Source organism: Antechinus flavipes, chromosome X (assembly GCF_016432865.1).
Source record: "Antechinus flavipes isolate AdamAnt ecotype Samford, QLD, Australia chromosome X, AdamAnt_v2, whole genome shotgun sequence".
In the NCBI taxonomy this organism is placed as follows: domain Eukaryota; kingdom Metazoa; phylum Chordata; class Mammalia; order Dasyuromorphia; family Dasyuridae; genus Antechinus; species Antechinus flavipes.
The window spans coordinates 84,315,170-84,335,468 of NC_067404.1; the positions used below are offsets into that span (position 1 = coordinate 84,315,170).

General features: G+C 52.9%; 1 protein-coding gene across 1 annotated transcript in view; it reads left to right on the forward strand.

Moving 5' to 3' along the window:
• Positions 1 to 16,896, forward strand: part of LOC127542675 (relaxin receptor 1-like) — a 30,238-nt gene extending 13,342 nt beyond the window's left edge. Inside the window, exons 2-8 of the mRNA XM_051968433.1 lie at positions 5,960 to 6,115; positions 6,510 to 6,599; positions 9,815 to 9,920; positions 10,311 to 10,382; positions 14,996 to 15,067; positions 15,525 to 15,596; positions 15,947 to 16,896. Coding sequence (XP_051824393.1) covers positions 5,960 to 6,115; positions 6,510 to 6,599; positions 9,815 to 9,920; positions 10,311 to 10,382; positions 14,996 to 15,067; positions 15,525 to 15,596; positions 15,947 to 16,022 — 644 coding nt within the window. The 3' untranslated portion in view covers positions 16,023 to 16,896. The remainder of the gene's footprint in view (positions 1 to 5,959; positions 6,116 to 6,509; positions 6,600 to 9,814; positions 9,921 to 10,310; positions 10,383 to 14,995; positions 15,068 to 15,524; positions 15,597 to 15,946) is intronic.
• Positions 16,897 to 20,299: the final 3,403 nt, after the last annotated feature.

Here is a 20,299-nt window from a genome sequence, read left to right on the forward strand (position 1 = left end):
TGTGGTTGGGAGACTCAGCTCAGTGTGGTTAGGTTTAGACTCCTCTACCTAAACAGGGTCACAGGAACTGCTGAAAGCCCCTCAACCATCCGCCCCCACCCATTTCTGTTCAGTCCCTGTGAAGGGAACTCTGGCTGGGCCTGGCCCGGCTCTAAGGACTTTACAGAACACCAGACGGTCTCTTATTCCAACTCAGGACTTGATTCATCTTCTCTGGATCTGGAGGCTCCTGGAACTTGCACCTCTAACAGCCCGTGTGACTCGATGCTTCTGGCCACCTCTGGGTCCTTGACCAAGGCCCATTGGGTCATTGTTTAGGTCCCGATCGACTCAGATTGAATGTAAATGGCCATCGTTTCTGCTCCGGCCAGAAACCCTGAAGGTCATCCCCTCCTAGATTCATTCATTCAGATGAAACAGGAGACTCAATTGCTACCTAGCCTGGATCACTGAATGGGTGTTGCCTTAGTCTAACTGAGACCCATCGAAGACCTCAGCTTAAAAAAGTGAAGGTCTCCCATTGCATCCGGGGCCATCTCTTAATCTCTCTGGCCACTGGACCCAGAGGGCTTTAGAGGGGAGAGTGAGGCCGATGACCTCGGCCAGCCCTCCCTCCCTTCGATTCATTCCCAAGTCACAGCAGCTCCTTCTTGACGTCATGGGTCTCTTCCAGAACAAAGGACAGCTACAACGAGGTACTCATACCGCTGCCCCACGGTTGCCTCATTTTGATCGCACTTTATCCTTGATCCTTCAGCTCTGGCATGGCCCTAACTGCCCCACTAGCCCGCCGAGTCAGGCCCCCAACACTCCCCCCTAATCCCTGAGCCACCTTCTGCAGGAGGCAGGAGAAGGAAAACATGCAATACTGTGCTGATGTACTCTGGCCACCAAAGGCCCCCCTTCATTCCCTTTTTCTTCTCCTTCCCCTATCCTCCCACCTCCTTCTCTTTTTCTTCTTTCTTCTCAGTCCTTAGCGCTCTCCTCCTCCCTCACTTCCCTCCTCCTTTTCCTTTCCCTATTCTTCTTCCATTATTGGCATTCTAAAATAATATTGAATATTTTTAGAAAATGAGTACCTCAAGCCAAGAGCCTGGCCCCTTGGGTTTGCTAAAGCTCCCAGCCTTCCGTTCTCAGTAAATACTGCTCTGAAACAAGCTACACACACACACACACACACACACACACACACACACACACACACACGCACGACAAACTGTAACACTACACGTTCATATGCACAAAAACTGGCCTTGGGAGCAGGGAGCAGAGGGAGGGAAGGGAAGGGGAAGGGACCCGGCAGAGGGGGCAGATTCATGTCTCCCACTTGTGTCCCCGCCCCCAAGTCCAGCCTTTGCCATCTATATAGAGGCTGCACAAGGAGTAGGTGCTCAACGCTGCCCATCCTGGGCCAGGACTGACAGGGCTAAGGTGAACTCAAGGAGACAGGGTTCAATTGGTCACTCCAGTCAGGTAACCACCATAACAATCCCAACCCAGGTATGTGTGTTTGTGTGTTTCGGGGGTGGGGAGGTCCTATGGAGAAGCCCTTGGAAGGGGGTGAGCCAAGGGCCAAGCAAGGAAGAGAGGCAAGGGGAAGGGAGAGAAATCAATGTCAACGTGATATTAAAGCAATTATTTTTTTCTTTTCAAAGAACAGTAATTATGGATCATATGGAAATTGTATTTTGTGCTTGCAACCCGTTTTCACTTGATAAATGATTAGACCTTTGACCAAAGAAAAGCTAAGTATGCTTTACATATTAGAAATTTTTTGAAAAGAAAGAAAGAAGGGAGGGAGGGAGGGAGCTAGGGAGAGGGATGAATTAAGGCAGGCAGGCAGGCAGGAAGAAGGAAGGAAGGAAGGAAGGAAGGAAGGGAGGGAGGGAGGGAGGGAGGGAGGAAGGAAGGAAGAGGAAGGGAGGGAGGGAGGGAGGAAGGAAGGGAGGGAGGAAGGAAGAGGGGGGAGGGAGGAAGGAAGGAAGGGAGGGAGGAAGGAAGAGGGAGGAAGAGGGAGGGAGGGAGGGAGGGAGGAAGGAAGGGAGGGAGGGAGGAAGGAAGAGGGGGAGGGAGTAAGGAGGAAGGAAGAGGGAGGGAGGGAGGAAGAAAGGAAGAGGGAGGGGGGAGGAAGGAAGGGAGGAGAGGAAGGAAGAGGGAGGGAGGGAGGGAGGAAGGAAGGGAGGGAGGGAGGGAGGAAGGAAGAGGGAGGGAGGGAGGAAGAAAGGAAGAGGGAGGGAGAAGGAAGGAAGGAAGGGAGGGAGGGAGGGAGGGGGGAGGAAGGAAGAGGGAGGGAGGGAGGAAGAAAGGAAGATGGAGGGAGGAAGGAAGAGGGAGGGAGGAAGGAAGGAAGGAAGGAAGGGAGGGAGGAAGGAAGGAAGAGGGAGGGAGGGAGGGAGGAAGGAATGGAGGGAGGAAGGAAGAGGGAGGGAGGAAGGAAGGAAGGGAGGGAGGAAGGAAGAGGGAGGGAGGGAGGAAGGAAGGAAGGAAGAGGGAGGGAGGGAGGGAGGGAGGGAGGAAGGAAGAGGGAGGGAGGGAGGAAGGAAGGAAGGAAGAGGGAGGGGGGAGGAAGGAAGGAAGGAGAGGGAGGGAGGGAGGGAGGAAGGGAGGAAGAAAGGAAGAGGGAGGGAGGGAGGAAGGAAGGAAGGAAGGAAGAAAGGAAGGAAGGAAGGAGGAGGGAGGCAGGAAGGAAGGAAGGAAGGAAGGGAGGGAGGGAGGGAGGAAGAGGGAGGGAGGGAGGAAGGGAGGAAGAAAGGAAGAGGGAGGGAGGGAGGGAGAAGGAAGGAAGGAAGGAAGGGAGGGAGGGAGGGAGGAAGGAAGAGGGAGGGAGGAAGGAAGGAAGGAAGGAAGGAAGGAAGGAAGGAAGGAAGGAAGGAAAGAAGGAAGGAAGGAAGGAAGGAGAGGGGAGGGAGAGAGGAAGGAAGGAAGGAAGGAAGGAAGGAAGGAAGGAAGGAAGGAAGGAAGGAAGAGGGAGGGAGGGAGGAAGGAAGGAAGGAAGGATGGAGGGAGGGAAGGAGGAGGGAGGGAGGAAGGAAGGAAGGAGAGAGAAGGAAGAAAAAAGGAAGGAAAGAAGAAAGGAAAAGGAAGGGAAAGGAAGGAGGAAAAGAAAAGACAGAAGAAAGAAAAAGGAAAGAAGGAAAAGGAGAGAAAAGCCATCAAGTGCTTCACAAACCATAGAGCAGTTTGATAAGGTTCCATGTTCCTTCATGGTCTGTCATGGTAAAAATACTGATTTTCTTTTTTTTTTTCTTTCTTTTTGCTGAGGCAATTGAGATTAAGTGACTTGCCCAGGGTCACACCACCAGAAATATTAAGTGTCTGAGACCAGATTTGAACTCAGGTCATCCTGACTTCAGGACTGGTGCTCTATCCACTGCACCACCCAGCTGCCCCCTGATTTGTCATTCTTTGCCACAGAGACCAAGGTGGAAAGGAGGCTACCTGGAGGCCAGTGTGGGTTAAATATGTGAGCTGAGTATGAGTGAGCAGTGGAGGGTGACCACTAAGTTTCAAGCCTGAGAACTGGGGATGTGGTAGTGCCCTGGAAAACAGTAGGGAACTAAGGAAAAGGGGAGAGTTGGGGAAGGTGAGAAATAGAATGTCTGTTACAGACATGTTGAGTTTAGCATGCTTACGGGACGGCCATTTGGCAGCTGGTGATGTGAGACGAGTTCAGGAGAAAGATCAGGTCTGGTTAAATAAATGGGAGAATAATTTGCATAGAAATGATCATTAAACCCAGGAGAGCTAGTGAGCTTAGCAATAGAGATGGCAGAGAGTGAGAAAAGGAACAGAACAGACACCATGAATAGTGGACATGAGCTGAGAGAGGATCTAGCAAAGGAGACTGAAAAGGAGCAGTTAGAGAGGGAGGAGGAGAACCAAGGGGGGGAGTGGGAGGGAGGGGGTCCTGAAAATCTAGAGAGGAGAAGGAATCCGGGAGGAGAGAGTGACCAGCATAGTCAGAGGCGCCACAGATAGCAAGATTGAAAATTGGGGGGAATCTCATTAGATTTAGCAAGAAAGAAAAAAGAATTTTAAATTAAAAATACAATTTTTCAAAAGATGTAGCAAGAGCTCACTGGTAACTTTGGAAGAACAGTTTCAATGGGAGGAATAGCTTAGAGAAGCAAGAGTTTGCAGTGAGACGGCCTCCATTTTCTCCATCATGCATGATACAAAATGAAATCCTCAGGTGACAGGGTGGGAAGAGATACAGTCAGACTAATGGAGACAACAGAGCGAGACAAAAGGGAAGGAGAAAGGAGCCGAGAGTTACAACAGCCACTTTGGGAAATGGGATTTCAAGGAAGAAAATATTTTCCTGTGTGACTTTGAGAACACAATTGAGATTCAATGACAGGAATTTGTAATAGACCCAGAAGTTCCATTTCATATGAATTTAACAGTCATCAATAAGCATATTTCAATATAAAAAGAATTATACACAAAACCGTAAACTTTTGATAAATGATTCTGTTTTTAAACATATGTCAAATTGAGGAGGGATGAAAATAGTTCCTTTCCCTTTCCCTTTCCTTTTCCCTTCCCTTCCCTTTCCTCCCTCCCTTACTCCCTCCCCCCTTCCCATCATTCCTTCCTTTCTCCCTCCTCCTTCCTTCCTTCCTTCCTTCCTTCCTTCCTTCCTCCCTCCCTCCCTCCCCCCTTCCTTCCCTTCCCTCCCTTCCCTTCCCTCTCCTCCCCCTTCCCTCCCCTTTCCCTTTCCCTTTCCTTTTCCTTCTCCTTCTCCTTTTCCCCTTTCCTTTCCTTTCCTTTCCTTTCCTTTCCTTTCCTTCCTTCCTTCCTTCCTTCCTTCCTTCCTTCCTTCCTTCCTTCCTTCCTTCCTTCCTTCCTTCCTTTCTCCCTCCCCCCTTCCTCCTCCCTTCCTTCCCTTCCCTCCCTTCCCTTCCCTTCCCTTCCCTTCCTTCCTTCCTTTCTCCCTCCTCCTTCCTTCCTTCCTTCCTTCCTTTCTCCCTCCCCCCTTCCTCCTCCCTTCCTTCCCTTCCCTTCTCTCCCTTCCCTTCCCTCTCCTCCCCCTTCCCTCCCCTTTCCCTTTCCCTTTCCCTTTCCCTTTCCCTTTCCCTTTCCTTTCCCTTTCCCTTTCCCTTTCCCTTTCCTTTCCCTTTCCCTTTCCCTTCCCCCTTCCCCCTTCCCCCTTCCTTCCCTTCCCTTCCCTTCCCTTCCCTTCCCTTCCCTTCCCTTCCCTTCCCTTCCCTTTCCCTTTCCCTTTCCTTTTCCCTTCCCTTCCTTCCTTCTTTTCTTTCCTTCTTTCTTCCTTCCTTCATAGGAAGGAAGTTTCTAGTTCTTTCCTACTATAAATGTATGCATCTGTGGGTTTTCATCTTTCTTGGATCTCTGGGATGTGTAGCTGGTGGTGGTAGCAGAGTCCCAGAGGGTAGGCAGATGGACTTTTGGGGCCCGGCTCCCAATCACTTTTCCAAGCAGTTGGCCCGATTCACAGCCCCGCACACACGCACTCCTGCGAGCCTGCTTGGCCACAGCCCCGCCAGCATCTGCGACTTGCCTCTCTTGCCATCTTTGCCAATCCAGCGGGTGCGAGGTAGAAGCCCGGCATCCATTGGATTTGCAGTTCTCTGCTTATTAGCGCCTCGGAACATTTGTTCATAAGGTTGCCGACGGCTTGCTTTGCTTCTGAAAGCCTGGGCCTATCCTTTGTGAGGCGATTTACGACCTTCCTTTGCCATCCAGCAGCTCAAGAGGATGAGCCGAAGCGCACCACTGGAAGGATGCTGGAAGCTAAATGACCCCTGGGAAGGAACACAGGGGAGGGGACTCCTTCCAGGGTAAAAGACTGGGGCTTCCTGCCCATTCTTAGGTTCCATGGAAATATGACATGAATAAAAGACAACCGAGTGATTCCAGCTTGGGCATTTTGGGTAAGAGGGTGAAAGGGGGTCCCAAACACACTCTGACTCCTCCGTCCCCGACTCTTCTTCCCCAGGGACTCTCCTGCTTCTGGGTCTGTTTGCAAGCAGCAGCCACCAGTCCTGTCCCCTGGGGGAATTCCCTTGTGGCAATATCAGCACCTGCCTCCCTCAGCTCCTTCACTGCAATGGCCACGAGGACTGTGTCAATGGGGCCGATGAGGAAAACTGCGGTGAGGAAACCGAGCTCTGAGCCTTGCCCTTTTGCACTCCTACCCCTCCTCCTCCTCCTCTTCCTCTCCCTCCTCCTCCTCTTCCTCCCCCCTCTTTCTCCCCCATCCCCCAAACTGGCCAGACCCTCTGGCACTTGCTTCCAGCTTAGAAACCCCAGCTCCTGCCTAGAAGTCCGCTAATTCAGGCTACCTTGTGTTTTGTCCTGGGGAGGGGTCCTTCCCTTTGAAGAAAAGAAGTACTGGAGGAGAGATTTTCATTCTCCCAAGCTCTGCCACTTCCCCCCCCCCTGCTTCCCTTGGAGGGCCTCGGTTTCCTTATTGTGCAGGGTTGAGGGCACATTTGGGTGATTTGAATGTCTTCTTCCTTCCTCCCCCTGCCCCCCGATCCATCCAGTGGATAACAGTGGATGGCCACACCTCTTAGACATGCTTCACAGAATGAAGGGAAACCAGCTGAGGCCTGAAGAGGGACTACTGGAGTGCAGTGAGTATCCGCAGGGCTTGGTTTCCCCCTGCCCCAAGCCGAGTCCGACCCTCTTTCCGCCTCCCCCCATCACTTTACTCATAGAGCCCCAAGGCATTGAGTGCCAAGCTCAGAGTCGGGGGCCCCTGGCCGCAAGCCCCGGCCACATATTGACTGGGTGACCTCGGGTGAGCTTCTCGGCCTCTTGGTGCCCCGGGCAGGCCTCTAAGGCTGGCAGGAACCCGGACTTCCCCGATGCCCCCAAAATCATGAGACAGGACCAAATAAATAATATCGATAGTATTACTGCCAGAGACCTCCCTGCTGAGATTGGCCCAGCCAGGCTAGAGCCAGAATATCGAGTTCTGTTCTAGGAAGCCGGATGACAAAGTGGAATGGGAAGGGACTGGAAACTTCCTCAAGAGGAAGAAAGGACTACATCTGGAGTCTGGGCCCTGGCCTGAATTCTAGCCTTTCCACAAACCACCTGTGTGGCCATAGGCAAGACACTGAAGCCCTCTGGGACGTGGCTTCCTCTCTTGTAAACTGAGGGCAATGAACCCCTCCCACTCTAAGGTCTTTGCTCCCCTAAATTGGTGCTGTTGAATTAAAAAAGGAGAACCTTCTTGGGAACCCGGGAGGGATTCTCAAGCATCTGCTACATGGCAAGGAGATTATACTTCCGTGTGCCTTCGGAATAAAGGAAAACTAGGAGGGGTGGTCCAGCAGCTGGCGCAACGCCTGGCACGCGGTAATGCCCGGGGCCGACGGCTTGACCACAGGGGTGTGGGACGTGATGAAAAATGGAGCTGTCCCACAGTAGAAAGTCCTGGACTGAAGGGAGAGTGGGGAGCTCCCCGTGGCCGAAGGGCTCCGAGGAGAGGTTGGACCTCATAGAAAGGATTTGTCATGTCCCGGGTGGGCCCTCCCAACTCTGCCATCTGAGGCTTTGCTTAGATTGGGGGCTGGAGGGGGCCCCTTCACTTCCTCTGCCCCAGAACCTGTGCTCAGTCTGGGCTCCATGGGAGGCCCCAGAAAGGGTTCCCAGGTGGCCTTTGTGCAGCACTTTTGGTCACATCTTCATTATCTCCTAATTGCTTGATCATTTTCTACATTTCTTTTGTTAAAGAGGCATGATTTGCTTAATAATCACAGGCTGGGAGTCTCAGGGGGCCTCCAGGCTGCCCTGACATCCCTCCCTTGCGCTTTCCACAGCCTCCCCTGCCACGAGCGAGCCCCGAAAGGCCTCTTTCGCCCTCCCGCCCTCCCTCGGCACCCCAGCCCCGTGCCCGGCCCCGGCTCACCGGGAAGGCTTTTCTTCCCGTGGCTCCAACTGGTCTCCGGGGCCCGGCCTCTCGGCTACGTTCCGAGCGCCCTGCTTCCTGCCGGGCCTGGTCGTTGCCAAAGCTTCCCCTGGCTTCTGGCTCCTTTCTCTCCTATTCCAGGACATAATAGGCAGAAAGCACTTAGTGCAACACCTGGCCCAGAGCAGGTGCTATATGATTGTGATGATGATTATCATCATTAGTGGCCCATTAACTTGTATTTCTGGAGCGCTCTGAAGTGGGCAAAGGCCTTTCTCCACAAAAGCCCAATTAGGTAGAACGGCGGGCTCATTTTCCTTTTTCAGATGAGGAAACTGAGGCTAAAAGAGGTCAGGCCCCAGATCCCCCTGCTCTGACTCTCTCTATTTCCCAGTAAGCCTGTGGCTCTACCCAATGCAGAACTCCTCTCTCTTGTTCCAGCTAACTTTAGCGTCTTCAAATATCCACCAAGGATATATTTCCACTTAGCTCTTTCTCCTGGGGCCAGGAAAGCAACTCTGGGCTCTTTTCTTCCTTTTCTTTTCTTTTTCTGAGGTAATTGGGATTAAGTGACTTGCCCAGGGTCACACAGCCAGGGGGTGTTAAGTGTCGAAGGCTGGATTTGAACTCGGGTCCTCCTGACTTCAGGGCCCATGCTCTATGCACTGCGCCACCTAGCTGCTCCTATGACTGGGCTCTTGAAACTCCTGGGAACAAAGAGCAAGCTGGGTCAGGGCCTACAAAACCCCTGGGGAGAGGCCCTGGGTGGGAGCCCAACCCCAGACTGGGGGGTTTCTGTCTAAAGACGGGGAAAGGGGCTGTTCCTACAAGGGAATGGATTTTCTCTCCCGCACACATGGGAGTCTGTCAGAGTTGAGACTTCAGAGGCTGAATCAGAAGACCCTGCAAAGCGTTTGCAGTCGGTGGCTGCCCAGGACAAACGTTTCACAGGTTACGTATGAGATGTTGCCCCGTGTCCTTGGGCGTGTACAAATCCCACAACGATAGCCTGCCCTCAATCTAATGAAATTAAATTCAAACTTCAATTCAGCAGCATGAAAGGGTTACGGCAGACAGGTACGGGGCACGGGAGATGTGGACTTTTGCCCACGCACCCGTTCACCGCCACACGCTATAAGGGATCATTCTCGTGGCCCTCTCCCTCACACCCGCTCCCCCAGCCCCCTACCGGGCCCTTCCTCCCAGGTCCCTGTGCCACGGCCTCTCCATGCTACGGAAGACGTCGGAAGAGGATTTGAGTGGAGGCTGCTGAGCCTCTATAAGAGTCAGTAGGCAAAGGAGCAGCTGAGCTTCCTAGAAGGCCCTTTCTAGAGCTGAGCTCTAAGGCCCTCTCCCATGAGCCCCACTCCCGCAGTTGCTTCCCATCTCTGTATTGCTTTAATATACCCCAAATACTCCACAACAAACACCCCTGAGAAGTGGATTTGTGCCCATTTTATGGAAGAAACAGCAAAGATATCTCAGAGTCAGTTCCTGGGTCTATAAGATGCAAAATGCTCTTCCTGGGCTCCACACGTCTCAAGGAAGGGAGATGCAGGGGAAAAGCCCATTTGGGCAAGTGACCTAGACCTGGGCTCTCAGTCTGCAAGAAGCCAGCCCCGTTCTCATGGCTAACGGAGTCCCGGCCCCGCCTTCCGGCCTCTACCATGGGGCTAAGTGTCTTGGGGTCTCTGACACAAGCTAGGGCCGCCTAACAGGTCCCAGCTGCCCGGAATAGTCCATCACTACTTGGGCCTCCCAGGGTTGGGGTAAAATGGGACCTGAGGCCTATAATTCTAGCCTGGAGACTGGGGGATGGAGGAAATGCCCCCTGAGGGAGGTGGGGACAATCAGCGGAAGATCCCTTCTCTGGACCCCCCCCCTTGAAGCTTCTCTTCTGGAGCCCCTGGGCCTTTTGTTCTCTCACGGCAGGCCTGGAATTCTACCCCAAGGGGTGCCTGTGCTGGGGGCAGACAGTCGACTGCACAGCTCAAGGCTTGAGCGAGGTGCCCGTGGTCTCCACCAACGTGTCTCTTCTGTAAGTCCCAAGAGTGGTGTTGGGAGGGTCGGGAGGCTGCGGGGCTGGAGATCCGGATAGCCCAGGGCAGATGGCCAGGGCTGCCCCAGCACGAGCCCCTCCGGCCATCCTTTAGAGCTCCAGGCACCTTCCCGGCCGACTCTCAACCAGGAACGCAAATAGGGGAAGGGGGAATTGTCACCCGGTCTCCATCCTCCCCGCCCCCCAAATAGGACCGTGCAGCAAGATTGAGGGGGACAGCCTGTTTCCCCTGCCCCTTTCCCTGAGAGTCCTCCCTCCAGTTGTTGGGTCCAATTTGGGGGGTGCTATGAGCCCCACTCATGCAGGAGAAGGGGGTGGCTGGGGCTGGGCAGAGGCCTCCCTTAAACCCTTTTGTCTCCTCATCTCCAGGAACCTCCAGGATAATCAAATCCTCCACCTCCGGGAGAACCAGTTCATTGGCTACCAGAACCTGGAAGGGCTGTGAGTAGATGCCCCCTTCCCCCGAAAGCTTTGCTGCTCCCTTCAGCTGCGTGGCCCTGACTGCGCCATCTTTCTCATCCTTATGTTAACTCCAGCACAGGCTATTTCTCCCAGCCCTGTGCCGAGTTCTCCCCTCCAGCCCAGGACAGTACATAGCTATGGGGTGGGGGAGCGCAGGGTAGTTCTGAGGGCGCACCTGTGCCCACCCCCAGGCCTTGACTGTTTGACCACATCCCCGAACTTCTACACTGTACATCTCTACCTCACTGAGCGTTCCCTCTCATCCCAGTGGTCCACAGAGCCTCTGTCTGCCTTGGTGGGTGTGAAGCTGGACCAGGGCTGAGAGTGCAAGGGTGGAGGGGAAAGTCGGGCTCTCTGCTGCCTGTGACTGTGGCCCAGAGGTCTCCCATCTCTCCCTCCCCCCTGCTACTTCCCAGCCCTTGGTCCCTGTGGGCAGCCCAAGGGCCCCTCTAAATCCTCTCCCTCTTGGAGCTGAAGAAAATACAATAAAAGGGGGCTCTCCCCTCCATCTCCCCACCACACACTCTGTCACCCTAGAGCTCGGGCAGGAAAAAGGGCAGGTGTTTTTCCAGGATACTTGGCCTGCCTTCAACAGTCCTACCCAGGTGCCTTGGGGAGCTCCCTCGGCATACTGGGAAATCAGATGTGCAGCCTCTTTTAGTCCCGGCTCCAGCCACACTAAATCAAGTCAGTAAACATAGTGGTCAGAACCTCTATGGAGCGCTGGGAATGCCAGAAAAGGAGGCGATCTGAGCCTCCAAGGGCTTCCCTCCTAACAGGGGGAGACATGAAAGGGAACTTGGAGAAGGTACCCAGGAGGGGCTTGGCAGAGAAAGCAGGCCTGAAGAGGAAGGAGCAGGGGTAGGATCAGAGGCAGGGGCGGGCAGAGACACGGGCAGGGTCAAGGGCAGGAACCAGAGAGGAACGAAGGATCAGGAAGAAAATGGCTGTTCGGTATATGGGGAAGGAGCACGATAGGTGGGATGACGGTGGCTCTGACCGGGTCAATGAGAACGGGTGATCTTTACCTGGGAAAAAAGACACTTGGGAGGGGGGAGCATTCATCCAGGTGGGGAGGGAGCATTCATCTGGGCTAGGGGAGGAGCATTCATCTGAGCAGGGGGGGAGCATTCATCTGAGCAGAAGTTCACCATGTGGCAGGGGGTGTTGGCTTGTCTTCTTGGCCCAGAAGACAGAGCCCAGGTAAGTGGTTCCCACAGGCTTATCTGGGCTCGTTTGGAAGAAAATTTGCTGGGAACAAGAGCTCTCCAAAGTAAACGTTAAGGAGCTCCTCAGCTCTGGGTCTCTCCCACTCAAGTGGGTGTAGATACCTCTAATGGCCTTTCTGCCTCAGAACAGGTGAACAAGTAGCCAGCTCCTTCCTCATGCCCAAAGCTTGGCTGTAAAGAGCTTTCCCAAAGCTCTTCTGAGCTGAGAGGCTTGAAATCAAGAGATCAATAGTGTACCTCACAGCCCCAATCTCCTCAGCATGGCTATACCCCCGCCCCAGTACAAGTCCCATCTCACCCTCTCCTTCCCGTCTGTGATTTGGGTCTATTCACAAACCCTCCCCAAAATGGCTTCCTGACTTGACTTCAAAGGCCTTCTAAACTCTTGGGTTATCCCCATTAGTCTAGCTACAATGTGGACTTCGGGCTGCCCATCTCATATCCTCCATTCTTTCTGCCTCCCTTCCTAACGATTCCCGAATGACCCGTTCCACACCACTCCTGGCACACGAGGTAGCTTCGGGAAGATGTGAGGAGCCTCATTACATACCTCCAGCCCCACTTCCATGTCCTCTCATCACCTACAGTCTGGATCCTTGAGTGTGGCGAGATTTACAGCCACAGCCTCACTGGGAAAAGCTTGAGGTCACGGAAGTTCTGTACGGTTTCTCAGACCCGACCTCTGGTCCCGCTCTAGGCATCCATAATACTGGGCAGCCCCTGTTGATTCATGGCTGTTCCTACTGTATGTTGTCCGATGATTGTTTAACAACGTTATCTGCATCTATCGAGTAATCTTGTGTCTACCATATGCATTGGAGACCCTTGTGGAGGAGGCTCTCCCAAAACCAAATGCGATTTTGTAGGCAGGAAATGGAAAACTCACTAGGGTCTTAGAGCTTCAACCAATAGTGTGACTAGTAAGATGTGGTTGGCTGTGATTTTTTTTTTAAACAAAAAAAAGCTGTTGCCTTTGTATATTTTCCTAAAAGATAACCTGGTGGGAAGATCAGATGGAGCCCATTTTCCAAACGATTTTACAGAAACAAAAAGCAGCGTATAGCTCAGTTGCCAATACCTTCTCAGTTATCCTTTTGTTGTTGTTAGACTATCTGCAATTGTTTCCATTCATTTGGCATCTTTCCCTCTGTGACAGATCCTGGAAATCGTTTCCGGAGTGCCTTCCAAATTGTGGCACGGGAAGTGCAATTTCTTCTGTTTTCTCAGTCACACTCATCCATTCTACCTATCTTTTTTTTTATTTTAATTTAATTTTATTTAATAATAACTTTGTATTAACAGAATCCATGCCAGGGTAATTCTACCTATCTTTTTAAATGTCATTTCCCCCCTTCCTCATCAGCATGGAGCAGTGAGATCTTAAGAGTCAAAAGGTGCCATTGATAATGAGAATTGATTTCTGTAAAAGGTTTCCCTATATATCTTACAAATGCTTTGTAACATGACTTAATTGGCTTCTTATCAAGTTTTCTTTAGGCTCACACCCCATCCCCCGCCACTGCTTTTCACTGTTATGTAAACCTTCCATTTTCCACCCCCTTCCTTGGACTTTAAACGGGCTTCCACATCTCTTACTTGTTGACTAGATCAAATCTTTGCTGATGTGGCTTCCATTCTCTTAGATTTCTCACTTATTTGGCCTCAGGAAAACTTCCCTAAAGAAGGACAATAATCAGAGTCGGTATCTTTACTTTTATCGGTTTCCTATTTTTGAGTAAACAACCTGTTCACATGGAAACTACTGGGATTGCTTATCACACTTCTCTTTACCTTTTAATTGGGGAATGATTTGCCCCCGCTAATCCGTGGTATGCACGTGACTCCCCCCTCAGTAATCAGCCATCCTCAGGTTATAGCTGACGGGCTATTCACGGCTCACCCTATTGGGTGACTTTTAACTCTTCTTGAAGAAAATATTAGCTCGTGTGGCTCAAAGTACTCTGCGTCATCTATGAACTTTGGCATCTTTCATCTCCAGCTCCTAATCCACATTTTCCAGTCTTTTTTCCCCTCCTCCCATGTGTCTTTGCACGAAGGCTCGCCAAGTGTCAAGAGGGTACACGTTGATTCAATTTGGTGAACTTGTTTCAATTTTTCCTCAATTTTCTCCACTTTTTCATCCTCGGTAACATGTACAATCATCCTCATTGTGTTGATCTTCTTCAACCTCCTCATGAGTACCGGAGGATGAGCCAGATAACCAAGGAAATGAGTGGTCTATTTCCTGTGGCCACTGGGCACCCAATGAAATCAGCTCCTTTGTTTTTGTTCTTTGAAGCATCCTGCCATTTGGCAGCATTCACTTTCTGGCTCCCGCTTCCTATCTAAGCTATAATGTCAATATGGACATGCTTCAGTTCCACTGGCAGCATTTCAACTTGCTGATCATCGAACAAAGATCTCCCAGGCGGAAGATCAGAAGTTAATGTTTTGTGCATAATGTTAAGAATCACACCACTTTTAGAATTTCCTCTTCTTTTTCCACCTCGGGGACCATAGCATTTGCTGTTTTTCTTTGCCTTTTCTACCTTCCCAACATCTCTTTTCTCCATTCCCCTTGTGGCCCCCTCCTAGAGTATTTCAGCAGCCTCTCGCTTGGTTTCCCTGCCTCGGGTCTTCAGCCCCATTGTACATTCGACTGATGAAACCCGAGTCTGACCATGTCATTCCCCTGCTCGATAAACTCCAGTGCCTCCCCAGTGCTTCCAGAATCAAAAGCAAATCCTTTGTTAGACTTTCAAAGCCCTTCACTACCTTCTGGTCCTTTCTACATTTCCTGATTTACTCCACCTTACTCCCCTCCCTGCGATATGATGATCCTGGTCTCCTGGCTGTTCTTTCCAGCATCTGCCAAATCTGAACACTGTCCCTGGCTGTGTCCTGGACCTGGAATGTTCTCCTCCTCATCTTCACCTCCTGACTTCCTTCAAGTCCCAGCTCCAAGTCTCCCTTCCTGAAGATGCTTATCCTGGCCCTGCCTGATGCTGGGCTCTTCCCTCTGTTGATTCTTTCCACTTTATCCTATAAGTTGCTTGTCTTCCCCGTCAGACTATTGGCTTCTCAAAGCCTTCCTTGTCTCACCCAACATGCCTTGCTGCGTGATGGGTACTTGGCGAATGCTTACTGACTTCACTCCCCGGGAGGGCCAGACTCCTCTGGGTTTCTGAAGCAGGGATCTAGCCTTAGAAGCCACTGAGTCCAGACCTCCTTATTATATATAACTAAGGTCCAACGCCACATGGCCAGGAAGCCCGAGAGCAGGATCTGCAGCTGGGTTCTGGGATTCTAAAGCTGTCCCAGCAGTGCTGAGGCACCTCTAAGTTGCTTTCTCTTGTCCACCAGCCTCCTGCAGAACAACGGTCTCCAATCTGTAGCTCCCGGGGCGTTTGCTGGCTTAGTAGAGCTAAAAAAACTGTGAGTAGTCAGTCCCTCCTTAGGTGGGGATGGAGAAATGGGGGCCGGGAAAATGGGCCCGAAAATGACTTTCCTGGGTGAACAAACCCGACTGGGAAGGTAGAGCCATGTGGGGCACAGGAGAAGGAAGCAGGAGACTAGACTTCCTCAGATCTGGGGGGGGGGCAGAGAGATAAAGGAGGGGCCAAGGACCAGACCATCCCCAGCTGAACCAGCTGTGAGTGTCCCTTCTTAGGTGGGGGAGGAATGCTAAAGCAGACCCAGCCTGGGCCTGAGCGAGATCCGCTATCCCAGGGCATGATGGGAGCCCGCTTTGGCTTTCTCCCAGAGGGCCATGCTCACCGGCTGTTATCACTGACCCCAACCTTGGCATGAAGGCCAAGAGAAGGGAAAGGGGATGTGCTCAGAGACAGGTGACCTTGCCCCAAACTGAGACCCCCTCTCTCCCTGACCTCAGGTTCCTGAGTAACAATCAGATCCACTCTCTTGCTCCAAGACTCTTTGAGGACCTCTACCAACTAGAATGGCTGTGAGTTACTGGGGGGAAGGGCAGGATAACTTGGGGGTCAGGGGTCAATCCCCTGTGGGGGGATGGACCCTCTGGGGAGCAGAGATGACTAGGTTGGACTCAGCCATTACTGGGTCCAGCTGACCTATGGCAGAGGGGAAGATGGGGCAGTGCCTTGGGTCCCATCTCCATTTTGAATTTGCTGTCAACTCCAGAATGGGACCTCTCTGAAACTCAGTTGTACCCTGTGCCCAGATGGCAGCCACCAAGCCTTGTGAGAAGGTAGCTAGGAAGTACAGTCCCTCTCTGCTTGTGCCGAGAGTGAGGCCCATTGGCCGGGCCCCTGGCTTATGACTTCTGTCTCTCTCCAGGATGCTGGACAACAACCAGATCACGGAATTAACGTCTGACGCCTTCCTGGGGCTGACATCCCTGTACTTTCTGTGAGTTCCAGTCCTGCCTCCCCCCCACGGAGTGCTCCAGCACCCTGGGGAGCACAGACAGTGTTTGTGTATATGTGGGGGAGGGTGCATGTGGGGGGGGGGAAGGAGGAGGGCACCTCGGCCACCCTGGAGAGAGATGGGCTCAGGCCCCAACTGGTTACTCAACAAGGCTGCTTCTGCTTCCACATCATACCTCACTCCATGCACAGAACACCCATACACCTCTTTCCTCCCCTGGTTCTGTGCGCGAGTGCCCTCTGCTTATCAAGACTGGGTGGTTCCCGAAGGCAGATGCAATGTCTGGTGCTCTGGATCCCCCAGGACACTTCTGCACCAATCATCCCTTCATCCCCTCCTTCATTCCACAAAGCTATTGTCATTTCTTCCACCACTCAGTGCTCGACGCTAAAAAGGAGACAGAAACAAATAGGGCCTGGTCCCTGACCGCAAGGGGCTCACCGCCTCTAAGGGGATAAGTAACTGGACCGCACACAGTGATTAGCACCCAAGACAACACCACGCGAGGGAGGGGGGAATTTCAAAGGAAGGAGGCATCACTTCCTGCCCCCTCACACCAGAGCTGAGCCTCGAAGGAGAAGCCAAAAATATGTCTGGGGACTGAGGTGGTTTGGAGGACAGAGGGTAAGTGGAGGGGCCCAGCCTCCCGAGCCAGCCAAGGTGCCACAATGGCGCCGGATCCAGGGACCGTATCTGGTAAATACTTGAGAGACGCCACCCATTGCTCACCTCCACGCGATGTCGAGCTGTCGCTGCCTCTTGCTGCACATCAGCCGGCCTGGCTCCCACCCTACGCCTGCCATTGTCTGCCATCGTGTGACCGACTGTCTTTCACTGTATGAAATTTGCTGCTGTCTGTAGTTGTCTGTCTGTCACTGTGTACTGCGCCACACCCAGCAGTCCCATCACCTGGGCCAAGCTTTGTGTTATAGGGGGGAAGGGGAGGGGACTCTGTTGTGCCCGCTGAAGTCAACCAGAGCCATAGAGCAAGCAATTTCAGGGGCCCAAGCTGGTAGGATGGGGCCCGAGTCGAGCGGAAGAGGTTGAAAATCCAGGGGACAAGAAAGAGACTGTCCATAGTGGACAGCAACAAGGATCTAGACAGGATGGAAGGCAGGTGATTCTTGAGTGGAAGAGGGAGGGACCCAAAGGTACAACGGGGTGCGAGAAGGACCCCGGCTCCTCCTCTTGGTCCTGGCTGTCAGGGGACCAGAGAGAAGAATGGAAGGAAGGGCCAAGGGGCTCCAGGTTTTCCAGAGAAAGGTAAGTTTTAGCCAAGGCACATGAAAGGATGAGCTCTAGGATGGGGGAGCATTCTGGAAATAGGGGCCAGAGGAGAGGAAGGACTGGTGAGGACTTGGGGGAGCTGGGAAGGTCACACTTGGGGAGAGCTAGAAAGGAGTTTCTCAAGTGAGTTCTGAATCCCAGTGGGGAAGAGGAGCAGGACTTGAGAATTTCCACGGGGAACAGCAAGCACGGAGAAGCAAAATCAGCTCCCACGTTCAAATTGAACTGCCCCGCCAGGTCTTCTTGACCTCAACTCCGAAATAGGAAGAACACTTACTGTCAACAGCCAAGGGGGCAAGTCACACAAAGGCTCGATTTTGTCCTTAGTTACAAAGCCTTTATTGGCAAGTGGCCTTTTGGGGATGAGTCATTTCCCACAGGTACCGAGAGTACATGGAAGCACACGCTCCCGCTGGGTTTCCAACCATTCAATCACCAGCCTTAAGAGACAATTTATTGTGTCCTCAGGCAGAGCCCAGATTTCCTCATTTGTTACTCTGTCACTGGTCCCGGGGGCTCGGCCAGAGGGGGCTCTTGGAAGTCTTTGGTTGTCCTTGCCCGAGATCCTGGGCAAAAGAAGGGAGAGGAAAGCAGGGATTAAACAGGATTGGCCCCTTAGCCCCGTAGGCCCTTAGCCTGAAATGAAGGCTCATTTATCTACTGACTGCCGGGATGATTGATAAACATCCGTGGATTGCTTGGGCCGGCCAAGGCAATGTGCTCAAGGCCACGGAGACCAAGGGAGGCCCTCGGGGACCTGCCTCACCATTAATCCCCCGACGATTCCATGTGTCCCACGCGCCGCACGCCTCTGGCCAGTCGGACAGCCTCGATATCCTGGAGCCCAGCAATGAGAGGCCGGCACTGGTGGAGACATTATGCCTCCCAGACTGCGGCACCTGGGACACATCCCCGGTCACCCCGTGCTAGTTCCGGCTTTGCCTGGATGATGTATCACTCCCATGGTCCATCTGTTGCCTCTCACTGGATGGCAGGGAATCATAGGATCAGTGTCTAATCCCCCAATCTTGTAGAGGACGAACTCCCCAGGAAGTGAAGGACACGGCCAGAGACAGTTGGGTGTTAAGTTGGCAGGGTCAGGATTCGAGACCAGGCCCTCGGCCTCCCGAGTTAGCCCTCTCTCCACTGATTTCCGATACACATCCGCTCTCGATCGTCTGGCTGCCACTGTCTCCCATCGTAACCTGCCGTGTCTCCCATTTGCCGGTCCCTAGCTTGATGTGGTCTTGCTGAAGGACATCGTCCGCCTTTGTACATTGACTCTTTCCTTTCGTCTGTCGGGCTTTTAACTGTTTGCCATTGCGATGACGTTGTCTGATGCAGAATCACAGACTCTCAGAGACCGAGGGCCGGAGGGGCCTCCGGAGCCGGCCAGTCCAGCACCAGATCCCCGTCTGCAGCGGAGCCGGCGGGCGCCCTCCCCCCCCCCCCCCCCCCCCCCCGTCATCGGCCGACATCTCGGCCGCATCTCTGCCATTTCCTCTCGAGTCTGGCTGCCCGCTCTCATTTGATCGGCTCCCTCATTTGCTGTCACTGTTTCCCTGTGTCTAATAACTCACGCTGGCTCCAACCCATTATCTGTCTGCTCTCATCTGCCTAATACAATCCCACGGGGTCACACACACACACACACCCCTCCAAAGTGGCAGTGGGGACTCTGTGTTCTGGTCGTTGCCGTTGTTATGATTAACAACAATAAGTGTAGCTGGCGCTTCTAGAGGACTTTGAGCCTTCCGGTGGGTATTATAATATCTCAGTGAAGATCCACGACAACCCTGAGGTAGGTGTCATTATCATCTCCATTTTACAGTTGAGGAAACTGAGGGAGACAGGGATGAAATGACTTGCCTGAGGCTCACAGCTCAGCTAGTGTCTGAGGCTGAATTTGAACTCGGTTCTTCCTGACTCGGGCCACTGCACCCTAGGTCCCAGGTTATCAGTCTGTCTGCCCATGTTCCTCTTGTGTTTGTCGCTGTTCCGAGTCTCTGTGATGCTGTAACTGCTCTTCCCTCCTCCCTCCTAATAACCGAGATCAGCATTGGGGAATTGACGACCCTGCCCTCAAAGAACTCACATGGGATATGAGTAAGGGATGCCTGATGTTCTCTCTAAAGCGATGACTTTAGACCATCCGTAGTCAGGCTCTGCCACCTTGTGTGTGTGTGTGCGCACGCTCAAGAAACTCTAGTGGCTCCCTATTGCCCCGAGAAGCAGAGGGAAAAGTCCCATTGGGCAATGAAAGCCCTTCCTAACTTGTGCCTGACCTGACCTTTCTAGCTCATTTCCTCTCCCGCATGGTCCAGGTCATTTAGTCTTGCTTCATTTTCCCACCTCCAGGATTTTGCACATCTTGGACGTATTTCCTCTCAGCTTCCTCCCAAGCCCAAATGTCTCTGTGTGTGCCGGGTCATTTCCCTCCTAGCATCTGACTTCCATCAGCCGTCAGGCTTTTAGGAAAAGGTTTTTAGGGGCCAGGTGCTAGGCTGAAGAGAAAGGTAAAAACCGAATTCCTGCACCCCAGGAACTTCCCTTCTGATGGGAGACGAGTGAGTACAGGGGGCCGGCCTCCCGGAGGAGACCCAGGCAGCCAGTCCTCCCTTTGGCTCACAGGGTGACGTCCCAAGTCCCCGGTCCCTCCACGGAGCCAGGCATCCGGGCAGACGGGGCTCGCTGAGATCAGGACGCAGCAGACGAGTGCCCCGGGGCTGTGATCCACGGGCCAGGCCTAGTGGGTGAGTGAGGGAGCCTCGAGGCTGAGCTAAGCCCTTCCACAGAGGAAAACAGGTAGCTGGCCCTTTGGTGTCCTGTTTGTTTGTGCTTTGGGAATACAGAAGAGTCGAGGGAAGCTTAGATGGATCCAATTGGACCTCAAAAGGTCACCATTGGGCGTTTGAGCTCGCTGTCCTGTGGCCAATGGGAGCCGCTGAGGGCTTCTGAGCCGGGAGTTGACGATCA